At 43.8% G+C, this 16,683-nt stretch overlaps 2 protein-coding genes and 1 long non-coding RNA gene across 3 annotated transcripts; 1 reads left to right on the plus strand and 2 right to left on the minus strand.

Annotated features, from left to right (window-relative positions):
• Positions 1 to 170: 170 nt before the first annotated feature.
• Positions 171 to 6,091, plus strand: arv1 (ARV1 fatty acid homeostasis modulator). Its single transcript, XM_040160077.2, has 5 exons — positions 171 to 420; positions 711 to 830; positions 1,950 to 2,103; positions 3,158 to 3,382; positions 4,146 to 6,091. Exons 1-5 carry the CDS (start codon positions 316 to 318, stop codon positions 4,271 to 4,273), a joined length of 732 nt encoding a protein of 243 aa, XP_040016011.1. The 5' UTR covers positions 171 to 315; the 3' UTR covers positions 4,274 to 6,091.
• Positions 6,092 to 8,926: 2,835 nt separating this feature from the next.
• Positions 8,927 to 15,140, minus strand: fam89a (family with sequence similarity 89 member A). The gene is made up of 2 exons (XM_040160814.2): positions 13,750 to 15,140; positions 8,927 to 12,417 (listed from the first exon to the last, which is right to left on the minus strand). The coding sequence occupies exons 1-2, from the start codon at positions 13,996 to 13,998 to the stop codon at positions 12,130 to 12,132; spliced, it is 537 nt and encodes a 178-aa protein (XP_040016748.1). The 5' UTR covers positions 13,999 to 15,140; the 3' UTR covers positions 8,927 to 12,129.
• A 121-nt stretch (positions 15,141 to 15,261) lies between these two features.
• LOC144389345 (uncharacterized) lies at positions 15,262 to 15,877 on the minus strand. Its single transcript, XR_013453332.1, has 4 exons — positions 15,744 to 15,877; positions 15,587 to 15,658; positions 15,434 to 15,509; positions 15,262 to 15,365 (listed from the first exon to the last, which is right to left on the minus strand). It is a non-coding gene; the product is annotated as an uncharacterized LOC144389345 (long non-coding RNA).
• Between the last annotated feature and the right edge of the window lie 806 nt (positions 15,878 to 16,683).

Below are 16,683 nucleotides of genomic sequence, written 5' to 3' on the forward strand. Positions count from 1 at the left end.
ATGTCCAGTGTACCTAGACAGGGCGACCAAAAATACAATAAAGGAATACGTTTCCAATCGACGCATTCATTATATGTATATAGGCAAAACAGAAGTTGCATTTCCATTTTTTATTGATCTTAATAGATTTCCATTTTTCGACTTTAAATATGATCTATGAAGTAGAAGTAAAAACAGTCATTAAAGAATGCAATGGGGTCTCTTTGAAAAAATAGACTTTTATCTTGAAGGCGGGACTGTACCAAAAGTGTCACTTCCGCTTGTTTCCATCCAACGCTCGAGGTGTTTTGTAGTCAGCAAAGTTAGCAGTTTACAATGGGAAGAATGGAAACAGATATCTTTAGGTGTGTTGAATGCAACGAAAAAGCACCGGAGCTACACAGGGATTACAGTAACGGGATCCTGAAGATAACAATATGTGTGCGTTGACTATTGGCCTCTTGGATTTGAGTACCTGCTTTAAATTTACGATGCTAGCTAATAGTGGTTGACTCAAACATGCAGTTTCTCTTTTGATAAACTAACCTGTAAAACCTTTGTATGCGTATATGGGCTGACAGGAGAACAACTTACTTGAACATTATTCTATTAATTATTAGGATAACTTCCCTGACATTATAGTGTCATCTATTAACAGATTACAGATTAATAGCGTTAGTTGCATCCGTCTCTCTACCAGCTGTTCACGTTATGCGCGCGTGTGTCTCCAGGAGTCGTGCCAGAAGCCAGTGGACAAGTACATTGAATATGACCCCGTTATCATCCTGATTGATGCCATTTTGTGCAAGACGCAGGCTTTCAGACACATATTGTTCAACACAACCTTGGATGTAAGTAAAATAGCCCTCTTGCACCTGCAGACCTCACATCTCTAATGACTGTGTGCTCGATGTGTTTTTTACAGGCCTTGTGCTAAACTCTTCTTTTAAAGGCCTTTGGCTCAAGTAGTGTACTTAAATACAAATGCGAGGTACTTTACTTGAGTATTTCCATTTTTTGCTACTTTATACATGTCTATATATACCAAAAGTGTATTTTTTTACTCTTCTATATTACATTACATTACATTACATGTCATTGAGCGGACGCTTTTATCCAAAGCGACGTACAATAAATGCATTCAACCATAGGGTACAAACTCAGGAGAACAGGAAACAAGAAAGTGCAATTTCCTCAAATAAGCCAATTCACAATTTGCTAAAGATGAGTGACGTTACAAGTACATTTTAGTGCTACAATTTGTTAGTCTTTAGTCGAGGTAGAGTCTGAAGAGGTGTGTCTTTAGTTTGCGGCGGAAGATGTGAAGGCTCTCTGCAGTCCTCAATTCAAATTCAACTGACCACTTTAGTTACCAGCTTTAGTAAGATCCTTTCCCTCTAAAACTAAAACTCTAAATATGGCAATCTTGATTTTATATATAGGCCTATTTACATTTGTACTAATTTAAAGGCGTCTTAGATCAGCTGGAAAATGAAGCTGAAGGTGTTTCTTTTAGAGCTTTGAGAAACACACACCCGTTTGCACAGGAAAGTTACATCACAAACCTATAAGGATTTTTATAAAATACATTGTACTGTAAGTTAAATTTACAGTACAATTTACTGTACAAATAGTATATAAAGGAATTTGAATCAGCACAAGCTTAAAACATGTACAGCAGTAAAACGCAATCACACATGTTATTGCTGCGGTAATATTAATCCATAAATATTATATATGATGGTTGAACCCTGAAGGGGGAGATTTTACTGCACAATGAATACTTCTAAATTTTGTTAATTCAAGTAAATTTTGCCGAAGGAAATTTTTTTACTACAAAACAATTGTGACGGAAATCCTTTTACTTCTAGTGGAATATTTTGGGATTAAGATGGTACCTTTACAAAGTCAGGGACCTACCTTGAGATGTACTTCCCGTGTGTGTTTGTACGTCTTCTTCACCTCTCCAGATCCACTGGAAGTTGTGCGTGTTCTGCCTGCTGTGTGAGGCTTACCTCCGCTGGTCCCTCCTCCACGGCTCCGAGCAGAGCGGTGACCCTGCGGACATCATCCGGTACGCCAAGGAATGGGACTTCTACAGCGCGTTTGGATTGGCCGCCCTGGGTAAGACCATCCGACCAGAGCTCCATTGCACATTACATTACGTTTTTGAGTGTTTGCATGGAGCAACCGAGCCGTCAAGCCTCTGGGAACACCAGGATGCTTCAAGTCGACGGTGCAATGGGACTATGGACATTTACAGCGTTCACGCATGAGTTAGATGTTAAGTAATCTCTTGACCAGCCAAACAAAACCGTAAGCACGTAGTCTCAATCACATTAAGTTGGAAATTTGAAAATGTTCTTTTTCAAATAACCTTACCTGCTTATCAACATTAGACACGTCATTCCAAACTATACGCATGTGTGCGTTGCTTGCTAAACAATGCAAGTGAAATGGCGCACTCAATTTGAAATCACCCTCACCCAGAATGTACCTTTGAAAACACTTGTAACCAGTTAGATTATCTTGAAATCAGAGCTTGAACAGAGACAAATACGGGACCGTGAATGCAACATGCTGTGTTTTCCTATAGGAGAATAATGCAACTATGTTCATGCCATCTTTAGTGACAGCGAACACATTTGTTTGTTTCCAAATGGCTTTTGTATTCATAGTTTCTATTCACAGACAGCTACAGAGGAGATCGATAATAGTATTTTATACTTAGCACATCACTGTGTTATTACCTTATAAAAAAGCTATTTATTTAGTGTTTGTGTTTAAAGATACCATTTGTAGAAGAGTTAAAATATGTATATATAGATATATATACATATATGTGTTTGTGTGTATTTGCAGTTTTTTTGCAGTGGGGAACTTTACTTGCACAGCTTCTTCATTTTGCTACTTACACATTTTTTTCAGTCTCTGAATACTTTATGAAAACGGAATTTTTGAGAAGTTGAAACCAGAGATTTTTTTAGCTCAATAAATTACCTAATTTGTTAAACTGTTGTGGCAAATCCCCTAAAAGTAATTTTCTCAGGTACGCGCTGAATCTTACCGACCACCTAAATGAGGCTGCAGTTTCACCTGTTGTTTGACTAATTAAAAAGTCATCCATCACTAAATGCACCTCTACGCGTCTTCCATGTCCGCCCCTGTTGCGGCGCAGAGCTGTCGGCGTTCTGCGGCGGCGCGCTGTGGTTCCTCTGGGCGGCGACGGGGCGTCTGCGCGGCGGGACCCCTGAGCTCCGCCTGCTGCTCCGAGCGCTGCTGCTGTCCTGCTACGGCAAAGTGCTGCTCATCCCCGCCGTCATCTGGGAGCACGACTACTCGCCGCTCTGCCTGGGCCTCATCAAGCTGTTTGTGCTCACCTCCAACTCGCAGGCCATCAGGGGTAAGAGGACGCATCCACTTGAGGGCCGGCCCCTCTGGCGCCCATCTCAGGTCACGGACAACGTTGAATGACCAATGATGGTCTCACCTGCGGGCATAACAAAGACTAAATATGTGAACGCATCATTATTAAAGTGGACTTAATACCATAACATCATTGGAAAGGGTACGTTCATCCTCGTAAGACACATCTTCTGGTGCTCCGTTCTTCTTTGAAGGCACCAGCAGATGGCAGCCAACTCTCTCTCTCTCTCGGCCTGTAACCCCCCCCTCTCCCCTCTTGTGCTCCTTTCCACATAGACTTTGAAAACAAATACATTACATAACAGCAGTCCATGTTACTGACCTTGTATAATTATTCCTTTGAGGAAAAATAAATCTGCTCGTTGTATTTGGCTGTGAGTTTATGGTCGGCTGCGCTGATTGGGAGGCTCTGTTCGTCACATTCATGAAGAACTAATTACAGGACGTCCCATTGCCAAATACAACAGAGCGATAAATGTACTATTTCCACTGCTTGATTTTCTTGACTCTTTGTTGTCACACTGCTGCTCATTTCCACTCAATGTGCCAGTGGGGGCGAGCAGGTGCTGGGCGAGTGTGGAAAAAACTGAACTCCTCACAAGCGACGCCCTTTTAAATCCGACCGCATCTCTGACAGACGCGTTGGGATTTAACTTGAAGACCGAACCCTTTGCTGTAAAAAGTGCATCATCCCTCTCTCTCTTCCCCTCTCCATCTCCCCCCCTCCATCCCTCCTCCAGTGATCCTGAACTGCAGCAGACGCGTGTCGCTGGCGGCCGTGTGTTTCGGCCTGCTGTCGGAGACCTGCGTGGCTCAGGCCTGTAGACGGCTTCCATGGAGCGTCCAGGACGTGTTGGCTTTCGATTGAACGAGACCCAATGGCGGTTGTTCGCAGAAAGTGACAAGTGGTCAAGGACCTGAGGCAGAGAGAGGCCGTCTTTTTTTAATGAACGCTACACGCGGGGGCCGGGGGGAGGGTTGTTTTTTTGCTCCTTGAAGCCGGCTGTCAAAAGGAGCGCGAGATTGTTATTTTGATGTGCTCTTTACAGAGGGGGGAAAAAGATAGGTCTTTTTTTCTGGAAGAATGCAGTACACAACAAGCTCAAGACCTCGGTGTTCTATTTGATGTGATTGCTTTACAGAGACAGACCCACACAGAGGACTCAAACGCAGACACTCGGGTTGGGATTTGACAATGACTGCTTCTCTGTTTGGATAGGAGCCAGACGGCAGTCTCCACATTCTTTGGTTCATTGGTGAAATGCTTATCCTAACACACACATACACACACACACAGGTTGAATTGTGAGCATGAAGTGGGGGTTAGTGGATAAATTGAATGCCAGATGACAGAATTGTTGCCACGCTAAAAGCTTTTACGTGTCATTGTGAAAGGTTCCTGTTGGATTGGATTTTGGAATCAGTAACCCACATTTAGTTTATTAGTTTAACATTATTTAAGCTGCAACTAACAATTCATTTTTTTTAATGATCAAGTAATGTTTATGATGTCATAAAGGAGATGGGGAAGCTCCATGGGGATCTATATTTGTTAATTTGTTGAAATTACTGTGGTGTCTTAAAATTGAATTTTCCAAAAACATCTTTAAAGGCGTTTTCTCGCAGTTCTTTTTTCTTCAGACTTTGAGCCTGAGCTCTTCAGCACCACCTCACCACACCAAACCCTTAAATTGAATTCCTGTCGCAATTCTGAAGGTTTTTTTTTTTTATTGGTGGATTTTTTTTAAGAGACAAAAGCATGCAGCAATGTCAACAATGTTTGCTGATTCATGAAAAAATCGAAATATCACATATATCCTCTGTTACAACCAGCAGAATAAAACCAGAATTAGGTTTAGCTGGCTTCATCCCATGCTCAGATATTTACTCTTGGCTGGGCAGTATTATGTGTGGTTATTAGGTGTTTTTATCAGTCTCTGTACCTTAATGCGGGTTCAACCATGTATTGCCTTTTGCAGATTTTAAAGAAAAATAGGTCAAATGCTTTCAGATTTAACTTCCCAAGGTAACTTGCCAGATCACGTGAACGAGGTAATGAAGCAAACATTGGGGAACACGTGGGTAAACTTTCCCAAACCTCCCCTCACTCTCCCTGGAATGTATTTGTCTGTAAACAGTCCAACGTTCAATCAGTAGAGCAAACGTCCGGCGCAGACTGGGGAATGTCCCTCATTAAAGGGACAGCTGAACTGACCCCCAGCAGCCCGAGAAGCCGGACCCGTGACGAGAGGCGAGGCCGAATTCTTTCTGAACAAAACCACCTACTGACTGAGCAGTCGCCCCAGAAGATCGAATGACGTCCTCTCAACGATCGCACGTCATGTGACACTCTGCTTTCCAAACCGTCAACTGCTCAATTGTGTTGATACACCAAAGTCCTGTGTTTTAACATTCATCAGAGGAGGTATCCTCCACGTGTACTATTCAACGCAGATTCAAACCTTTAACGTATTCTTTTTTTACTGCAAGCCAAATTCCTGTTGAAACGTCTCTTTATGCCACACGCAGTCCGTGCCCTGAAGTTTGCCAGAGACTTTGACTCCTGTGATGGATTACGTGAAACAAACTTCTCCCGTGGACCCTCAGAGACACGCTCTGTATATAAAGGCTGTCTGTTATGTGAAAATATGACGAGAGTAAATACAATATTTGTATTCAAACACTATATCTGGGATTTGATTTGGTGAGTGAGTCTGTGTGTGTGCTGCCTCTGCACATGTTTTTACAGGCCGGGGAATAGCTGAGGAGACAGCGAACCAGTGAGGAATGTCTTCTGCGTCCTCACCCTGGGCGGATCTGTGTTGCAGTCTCAGCGGAGATCAACACAGTCTGCTTGTATGTAACTTTTAACAAAGACATTTAGCAGAATCAGCTGAAACTTACTCCAGTTTCCAGGTGGCTCGCCTACCTGTTCAATATTTCAACATTAGAAAATGTCGCTGGAAATAAGCAAAGGAATGGACCTGTAATGCAGTAATTGTTCACCCAGTTGGAATCTACAGAACAAAGTCCTGAGCCGGTTTCTAAATGTGGAATCCGGGTGTGTCGTTCAAATACCTTTGGGTGCTGACTAATCAGATTACTGTAACAGCAGTCACCTACTGGCTTTTAACCTGGCTGGACTACCGGGGGAAGCCAAGGAGTCAATATACTCTGCTGGTGCACTTTGCCATTGCTGAAAAATGACCTTGAAGAGGTTATTGAAGCAATAAGTATAGACTGGAGGTCTTAGCTGAAGTAGGATTCATCTACTAATCCATCATTAAACAAAAACACTTGGCCAATGTGTATCGACTAGCATAATCTGAGCTCAACTGTGACTGGTCTTTGAAGTATGATAGTACGGGTATTATCGAGTCATCGAGTCCACGGTGACCTTGATCTTTGATCCTTGAGGCCGAGTGGACGATTGGGCCAAATTTGAAGTCATTCTCTCCAGGCGTCCCTGAGACCCTACGTTCAAGACAACGGTATGACAGACGGATGTCGATGGTTGTAGATGACGTCGGCCTGCAGGCCGAGATGTCAACGAATGTTCAGTTTGAATTGAAAGCAATTTCACCGACCAATACAGAGGCTGTATCCCAGGGGGCAGAGAGGGATGCACACCTTGGATTTGTTCTCTCGGTCAAGATTATGTTAATCTGCTCTAATCTGCCAACAGGCGCTCAACCGGTGCAGCGCGGGACTGCAGCGCGGAGCGGAGGGAGGGACGTAGTGGACTACACGGGCTGCACGCCAAGCAGGCTAGAGAGACACGGCGATTGCATGGAGCCGTTTGATTACTTGTGTTCAACACTTTCATTTGACGTCTGATCGGCTAGAGCTGCACAGCGGATTGACTCGGCTTTTCAACCGGCGTAGTTTCCGCTTTTGAAATCGACGGACTGAAAGGAAGAGCGGAAGGACCAACATGGGATGAACACCATTTTTTTTTTGCATTCGAATACTCTTTAACAAAAACATGTCAAACTAAAATAAAATTGCACCTATTTCAAAGCCAGCACTAAAAACATTGACAGTAAATTGCAAAGCACTACAACATTGACGATACAATTCAAATAACTGATGGTTTATTTGAGTAAAACTATCCAGTTGTAAGAGCAATATATCATTTAAATTCAGATGTGAAACGCTAAATTAGGCATGCATAACATTTGCATCAAATATGTTCGGAGTATTTTTGTATAAAAGCTGGTTTGACCTATTTTTAAGAGCATTTCAATTTGCAGTATAATGGACCCGGTGTTCTCTATATAAGATTATAAAAGAAATCTAGTTTTAATCTTAATCTGCAAAGTATTCAGCTCAGATAATCAAAGTGGAGTGAATAGTACAATATTTATGTGTGAGCACATGCAAGTTATCCTCAATTACACCGACGGTTCACAAGAGCAGACTGCCTCGGTGACTCATCCGTTAGTGCTCGCTATTACATTGCTGTTATACATTTTAAGAAAACATCTATCTGACTACAGAACATCCAGACTCAGAGAAAGCTTACTGCTGCGTGACCCATTTCTCCAGTCTCAGTGTGTGAGGATTTAAATAAGAGTCTCGGAGTTTGAAGACATAAACAGCGTTATCTTCATCAGAGATTCATCTGCAGCTCCCAGCGTGGGGAGCTGCAACATCAAAGGCGTCACATCCTGCTGCAGTAATGATCAATTACAGCGGAACTGCTCCGGCGTGGCAGCCACCCGGGACCAAAATGCAGATCGGTGCATTCAAATGCAGGTCAGAGAGAGACACATTCATCCGAATGAAAGAAGAAGTAGGACAGCAGAAAGAGAGAGAGGGAGAAGAAGTGCCGTCCGCTCTGAGAGAGGAGTTTCAGTGGGGTCGATACCTTTTGTTTGTCTTTAGCCACGTTATATACGACATGACTTTATGGATGTTGCTAATGAAAACAACTATTTGATGGATTGGTACATACCTTCATCTTTTAGGGGCGAAGTGTAATCGTTCTATTTGTTGTATTTTTCATCTTCAGCTGGGTCAAAATGTGTCCGATACTTTGATCTATGAGCAACACACAAAACAAATGCCAACTCCCAGTGGTGAAATAAGTATTTTAGTCTTACTTAATTAAAAGAGATAAAACAACACTCTACTATAAGCATGCAAGTAAAGGTCCCGCATTCAAAATTATCCTTAAATATAAAATAATATTAGAATCCAAATATGCCAAAATCAGAAGTAGTCATTGATCCATTTCTGACTAATTTACTTTTAATCTTCTGTTCTGTGCTTACGATGGGCAAACCATTGCTCCAGCTACATTCTAACAATTGGTTCAGTTTTGTGGAGAACAAAACAAAACAAAAAACCTCCAAACCTAAACAGGATGGAATCACTTTTTTAATTGATAAGAGCATAATACCTATGATAGCATTGTCTGAACAGTAGCAGGGGATTTGTAGATGGAAGAAGAGCAATGACGGGTGGGAACAACACGATCTGTAACTCCTGCTCACGCAACACAAAATACAGTTACACCTTTTTTTTTCCTCTATTGTGATTTAATTGTGGATTATGATGAACGATACACAGTATAAATATGAAGTCAGACATTTCGATCTCAGATTCAAACAAATTGAACTGCTGCAGGTGGTACTTAGAAAAATGTGGTTAGCAATCAGAAAATAGCTTGTCACAGCTATTGGTGGGCTGTAAAAATGTTCCTCGATATTCAATACCTCCGACGCTCGCCTGTTTGTTTTATAGGCGCCTTCCCACATTCCCCAGAAACCTTAGAGACGGCTACTCGCTACGGGCAGCGAGGTCAACAACGAGGACGCGACTCATCGCAGCAATACACCCGCCTTTCAGTTCGAACACGTCGGGCCTTTTGTGATTGCATTGCATTCTAGTCTATTGAGGCCACTTTAAGTAGAAGAAGAGCCCCTCTCTGCTGACAATTGGATTTCTCAGTGCAATTGTTCAAAGTTGGTGCAAAGTGGCGGCTTTAGGAAGAATCAGGCACCAGCTGCCTGGTGTTTGACCTAAAGTTTCTTACTCTGTGGTGCTGTGCTGCTAACTGAACCAGGAGCAGCGTGTGCAGAAAGGACCAGCTAGTTGTACAAACAGGAGCGTAATCCATCACTGAATACCTGTGAACAAGTGTGGAGCGCCGGGTAGCTCAACTCGCAAGTGACTCGACTGGTTTTAAGGCGGTTACGAGTTGTGGATGTTGAAGCTGCTTCAGGTGGAAGATTCAAATGGATTTTTGACTAAATTAATCTTTAATCATCTTTAACCAAGTGCATGTCAAAGAGATTCAAAATATAACAGCTTGTGTATCCTCTTCAACAGGTGGAACAATCTGAAACCTGGAGGTTTACAAAAGGCACTAATTGTGTAGACATCCAATAAACAATCCGGAGGCGTGTTTAAGCTGAAATGTTTCACGCTGCATCAATTCTATTCTTTGTTTTAGACCAGAAATATTTGTTATTCCAAGATGTTACAGACAAAACGTGATCTGTGACCTTCTATGGATGGAGAACATGGGTGACAAATAAAAGGAAGTTAACATTACACTCGATTGATTAGATGATGGGGTCGGTAGGATCACATTCCACTGGCGACTGCGTTCAAGTTTCTGGGTTCCAGTTACAAATTTGCCTGATGGGAACAAGCAGCGAGTAGGTGGTTTTGTTTGACGTCCGCCTGCAGTCACGTCTGTGTGATTAGAGCTTCCTAGGAATTCTTTTCACAGTGACGGATACTTCATTTTACTTTACTTAAACACCATCTGAGGCTATACAGAGTGCGTTTTATCAAACGTGGAGAAACAGACTTTCACTTCAGTCACTAAGTGGCGATAACTGTCACCACAATGAAAAAGAACTGTAAAGACAATCAAGACACATGTTCCTATGTACTGTACATTTGAACCATTCCAGAGCAGTTCATTAACGGCTTATTCAGCCCCTCAAACCAAATACATTTTGTCTTGAGTGCAGCCCTTTTCTTTGGTTTGTGTCCCACTGGCACGCGAAAAGTGGACCGGCCGAGAAACAGGTGGCGCCACATGATCTACCGAGACACCATATCAGGGAAACCTGACACACTTTAGGCTCAGCTAAACTCTTCGCTGAGGAGTTTAAGAGATGAAGGAGGACCGTTCGGATGTGAAGCAGAAATATTTAAACTTTATGTCAGAGAAAAAGATGGTGCGGCGTAATGGGTGGGGGGGCTGCCTCTGTGGAGCGTTTCAATGAAAAACACCTCAAGTGGCCGGCAGAGATCCATGGAGATGAATTAAAACCACTTGCTGCTACAGTCTGGTTAGCGACCCGTATCGTCTGGTAAACTCTACATTTTAAACACTAATAGTACACATTACATCGGTCTCTGACGTGTCTGAGGTAATGTTCTGCCTGGTGTGAGATCCTGTTGAGATCTGTTCTAAAGTACCCTGTAATCAGCAGAGAGCTGCTACCACGCGTTGACCTGCAGCTCGGTGTTGAAGGCCACAGCGAGCAGGGAAGGAAACTTGTTCAAACAAAAGAACTTTTTCCTATCGCTGGCCATCACGAGTCCTAAAGATTTATGCTTGTTCACTTGACGGCAATGTCACGGTGAGTAAATTGTGTGACTACTTGAACCCGGCCAATCAGAGCATCTCAATTCAAAATGTATCCAATAGAGCGTGTTAAGAAGAACAGTCTCAAAGCTGGTTATGTGGAAAATGATTCTGTTTTCCCCCTGAATATTCTTAACTTTTGCAGCTAGTAAGCACATTATACCTGGAGAGAACACGGAGACCTAAGCGCTCATGTTACTTCCTCCATCACGACTTCCACATCTCTGCGGGATTAACTCCGCAATGTTAACATCGATGGAAATGATGGCCGTAACTATGACAACAGACCTCAAAGTTGCCTGTGATGTGTCGAAGCACCAGAAGCTTTAAAAGGTTCAGGTTAAAACATTCTCAGAGCACATATCTGCTGCATGTAGAACCCTGTGAGAGCATCTTTACAATGGGAGCAGTCTTCTCCTCTTGAGCTGGTCTTGCGGTCTGACTACCTCCGTCCAGACCGTCTGCTTTTATGGAAATTAAGGATTTCACCACCTTAAAAGTAAAAACACACACATTCTCACAACGTCTATTTGCAGAGTCATGGTTTCTGGGATCCCCAGACCAGTAGATGACGTACCCATACACCTGGGTAGAGTTGTAGTTCAAAACTTCCATGGAGAGTAACGGAAAGCAAATATCTTGAGATTTATATTATACAATAAATAATACAACTTTGTTCATATATTTTGGATATGTAAAAAAAAAAAAGTCCTGCCGAAAAAGGGGTGACTGGCTAGTGAAATCACTTGATATAGAAGCAGCAGCAGAGCTTTTTATAAAAAGAAATAATATATATTGCCCAATGTTTAGTAAGCGGAGTCCTGGATCACAATCCATCTCTATTGAAGCTCCTGGTCACGCTGCCAAAAAACAACAACACAGAACACACACACACACACAAAAAAACACTTCTGCAGCACCAGCAGGGGCGTGTTTCACCTGAGGAGAAGCTGAAGTGAAAGCTGGAGTCTGGTAACGGCGTACCATAAGCTGCTACGTCTAGCCAACCAGTTCCTTCTTGGAGAACACAAAGGTTTCCAGAGACGTCTTTGTCACCCCTTCTCCCCCCCGAAATATGTACGCATCCGTAGAAAAATCCACAGGACGAGGCCTCAGATGTTAACGTGAAAGGAGTCCCAGCTGTCGTCCTTGCCGCTGCCGTTCTTGGCCGCCGCCATCGCTGCCGCGCCGCCCTCGGTATCTCCGTCCGGCTGCTCGTCGGTGGGAGTGGCGCCGGGCTCCGGGTAGTACTCGTCATCCTCGTCGAAGTAGCCGTTCTCAATCAGGCTGAGGCTGGAGGCGGCGCTCAGGTCCTGACAGCTGCCCTTGTACTCCTGGATGGACTCGTGGAGCGACCACAGCTGGCACAGCAGCGACATGTCCTGCTGACGCAAACCCACCTGCAGGGAAAACGGCGTTGAGATCCGAAATTAATAGAGGATACGTTTTCTGAGGAGTCGTTAGTGAGTGTGCACATCTCAACCATTCCTCATTTATCAAAAGAATTACTGGTGAATTTTCTGTCAGTCAAAAAAGCAATAGATGAGCAATTCTTCTATAGTAAAAAAGAATACTTTTTGACAGCCTCTCTTAAATGTGAGAATTTGCATTTGGAATTTGACTATCTTTGGCTTTTTGGACTGTTGGCCAGACGAAACAAGTGAGGCCTGATGGTTGTTTTTTTTAAATGGCGAGTTAGTCCATAAGTATTATCAGATAACACATCCTTATCTGCAACACTACCCGACATTACAACATTAATAATTCAAGGCAAAAAACAATTCCACTGGCTGGTTGAAACGGGCATTTCTACTGGTCGGCGCATCGTCTCCCAGACGAACCGCAGCGGACAGACACGTCTGAAACGTGTACTACATGGACGAGACAATGTGAACTTCAAACTCAACGTAATTCATTTACGCATTTACGCAAGGAGGAAACTATTTATTAAGCGGTGAGATCAAATCATGGAAGCGGAAATAGCAAAGCCTGCAGCCATAATCCAGATATCAAAGGGGTTTTAGCAACAGTCTGATCTTAATCACTGGCTATGAGGAAACACACTATTGTTGTGTGTTACGAAAAACAATCAGGTGTGCTTCTGCAATAAAGACCTTGCTGAAGTGTAAAAGAGTGCGTAATAAGTGTCTGACTACATGTTGACCATGAGATGGTGAAGAATACAAACTGTGATACTGAAGCTTAATTAAATTAAGCTTTGAATAGGAACCAGCACAAGCCTATTTTTGTCTAATCCACTGGAAAGCTGTTCCTGAGCATGGTTCGCCTTTTAGATGATATACACTTGAATCAATACGGTTATTTCCATAACCTTGGCCAACATACCATTCACTAAACAGCAAACAAAAATTATCATTTGTGGCTCGTTCGGCTGTCCTGTCTACTAGTGTCTATGATCGCAAGGAAGCGAGATCTCATACCTGAAAGTTGATATTTCACTCACTTATTGCGATTAACGGTCAATACATGACGGCCGAATTAATTAAGAAACTATATTAATTGTCAAACATATCCACTTTTCGTAGAAAGAGGCGTGCAAGTTTGCCCAAAGCCCAGAAAACGCCAAACTAACAGATAATCTAAGGGGGATTTGGCCGCATTCGAATGTGCAGCGCATGGAGATCTAAACGGTGGTGAAACGCAGCACTCTCTCTCTCTCTCTCTCTCTCTCGTCAAGGGGAATAATCCCAGAACACTCCCTGAAAGGTTACCATCTCTTTCCGCAGGAGAGCCAGAGCAGCGTCGAGGTTGGCCGGCTTGTGGGTCAGCAGGCTGTCGGTGTTGTTCCTGCCGCGACTCAGGTCGTCCTGGATCATGGTCTTCTTCACGTACATCCTCTCCATGTCCCTCCAGGAGCCGCCGCTCGAGTTCAGCAAGCCGCTCAGGCTCTTCGGCAGCGGGGGGAGACCCTCGATACAGGCCATTCCACCCGGCGAACCGTTCGACGACTTACCGTTCATTGTCCCCGGGGGAGTTTGCTCGCGGAGAAAGCAGATGTTTTGTTTGTGTGTGTGTGTACACTGGAGTTGACTGTCGAGTCCTCGCGTGGTGAACGAGCGGCGGACTCACGCAGCGACCGGGCCGAGCAACAGTAGTGGTTAAAATCTGCCCCGGGCGGCTGGCGACGCCACCTCAAGTTACCCGGATTTGAGTTGCTGAGCTTCCGGTACGCGGATTCAAAATAAAACGTGTGAATTCTTAAAGCATTTTCCACCATCCCCCATTTCTTATGATTCTGAACAGACTTATTACTGCGTTAGACCATAATATGTTCGTTTTGCACTCATGATATTCATTTTAATTGGTCGATACTGAAAACTATTGAAATATAGTATACTTGATGATTAGTTTATAAAGCCTGTATGCCTTTTATATTGTTAATTTAACAGTTTTTATTAAGAATTCTAATTTCCGGTAGATATGAGTTATTATTCTAAACCTACTTGATTGTGTGGATAAGTGGTCAAATCCGCTTTCTGCCCTTTTAACACGGCGACTGTGCCAATGCTAATACTTTTTATGCAGGAAAATGGTCTTTTGATCATGTTCATGCATTTTCACTAGAAGTGTGGCTATGTCTCTGTTTATATGAGAGATGAGATACACATTTCCTTCGTTTTTTATAAAATACTTTTGGCTGTCACTTTTTAAATACTGATTAATTAATAGACACTTTTATGTTAGATTAATCAACAATTTTCAGTTTTCCCACTTTGAACCAAATAAAATAAAATGAAAGTGTTTTTAATCACAAAACATCATCTATATGTGGCAATACGCGCGTCCTATGACACTCCAGGAAGAATAATCTCCAGCAACGCCACTTGGGATAGGCCCAAGACCATTCTTATTAAGGCACGCAGAGCCGTTCACCAAATCAGGGGTCAGAGACCATAAGATAATTATAAAAATATAGTTTTATTTGTTTAATACTCTTTTTAAAATGGCAATATGTTCTGCGATAGGGAGTTTGAGGACTATAAAGAAAACAAACAAACAATTCAAATCAATAAACCAGCATGCATAATAAAGATGTAAACAAATTCAAATCAAACAATTCAAATCCATAAACCCGCATGCATAATAAAGATGTAAACAAATTCAACTCAAACAAAAAAAAGGAAAAAAACATGTAATATGTCCAACAGTTCACCCAATAGAGAGCCACATTTGTACTGTTCTTCCGAAAGGTTTTTAGCCGGTATCAAGAACAGTCTCAGTGAGGGGGGGGAGAGAGCGCGCCGGGGAAGATCGGCCCATTAATTGGTCGCGGCACCAGGATAGCACCACAACAGCATGTCCAAGGCTGCAGCCGGGTCCAGCTATGCTGTGAAACACCGCATTAGAACAAGACCGTAATTAATGTACAGCAAACAGGCAGACACAGCGACTTACCAAATTACAGGTCAAGCTGCCCACAGACCCCGGCGGCAGCACCCACCTCGCGCACACTCACAGACAGCGGCCCACACTATAACAATTAAGACCATTTAGATTTTTATAATAACGCCCAAATGTGTTGAAAAAAAAGGGAGGCGTGCATCGTACCGAGACACCGAACACCAGCAGTCCAGGCATTCATCCACCCACGTGGGGACATCCATGACCCAGACAGGGTCACTATATGGAAGGATGCACATTAGTGCCGCATACACGGCGACACAGGAGACTAAAAAGGCACAAAAGATGGAAAAATTTCCCTTACCACACCACAGCAGAATGTTGACCTAGGGCAGCGGCCAAAACATAAAGCGCGCCTCCCGGACCGTCTCCACAGACACCCAGCAGGAGAAGACCACAGGACGAGTCCACACACACCAGAGGCTTAAGTAATATCCCTGCCTCTCCCAATCAATCACAATTAGCCCCAGGTGTGCTGGTCCACACCCCTGTGTGCAGGAAAGAGGGAGGGGAAAACCCTCATCCGGTCACACCTACCCCTCGTTTTTTGTATCGTCGTCCCGACGGTAAAGAAGGCCCCCTAGGTCAAGACCATGGCCGAAAAATGACCGATTGCAGATTCATTGTTGGGTCTGAAGGCCTCCCGACCAGGCCGCCAGCCGTACCCCTAACAGGCTGAGGAAGCCGATGAACATTCGAATGATGCCCGGCAGTGGGACGGGTGGTGCGACGCATAACTTGCCCACTCGTACTAGGCTGCTCCGAGGCCAAGGACAATGGCACTTGCGACTGTGACTGAAAGGACGGAAGCAATAGGCCCTGGTCCGGCCTAGTTGCTGTGGAAGGTACGAGGGGCCCAGGAGCTGGGGCACCTGGTGTAGTGCTGGACACCAATAGCCACAAGTCACTATTTGACGACTCGTCCAGCTGAGCCACACCCAAAGGTGATGGTGCTTGAGTGGGTAAAAGATCAACCTCAACTGGCTGTACCACAGCCTTCAACATGTCGCGATGCACATTCCTTACTTTGTGCGGTGCGTTCACCGGTGCCACTGTATAAACTGCCCCTTCCGATGAAGCACTCACCACCTGATGAACCTCCGAGTTCCACAGATCTCGCAGCTTATGACGGCCCCTGGCACCATGATCCCTCACATACACCAGCTGGCCCACCAGCAGCGGCACCTCTCTCACGTGCTGATCATGCCGCTCCTTCCGACGACTTGCTGCTGTAAGCAGCCGCT

This window comes from Gasterosteus aculeatus, chromosome 18 (genome assembly GCF_964276395.1).
Source record: "Gasterosteus aculeatus chromosome 18, fGasAcu3.hap1.1, whole genome shotgun sequence".
Taxonomy (NCBI): Eukaryota; Metazoa; Chordata; class Actinopteri; order Perciformes; family Gasterosteidae; genus Gasterosteus; species Gasterosteus aculeatus.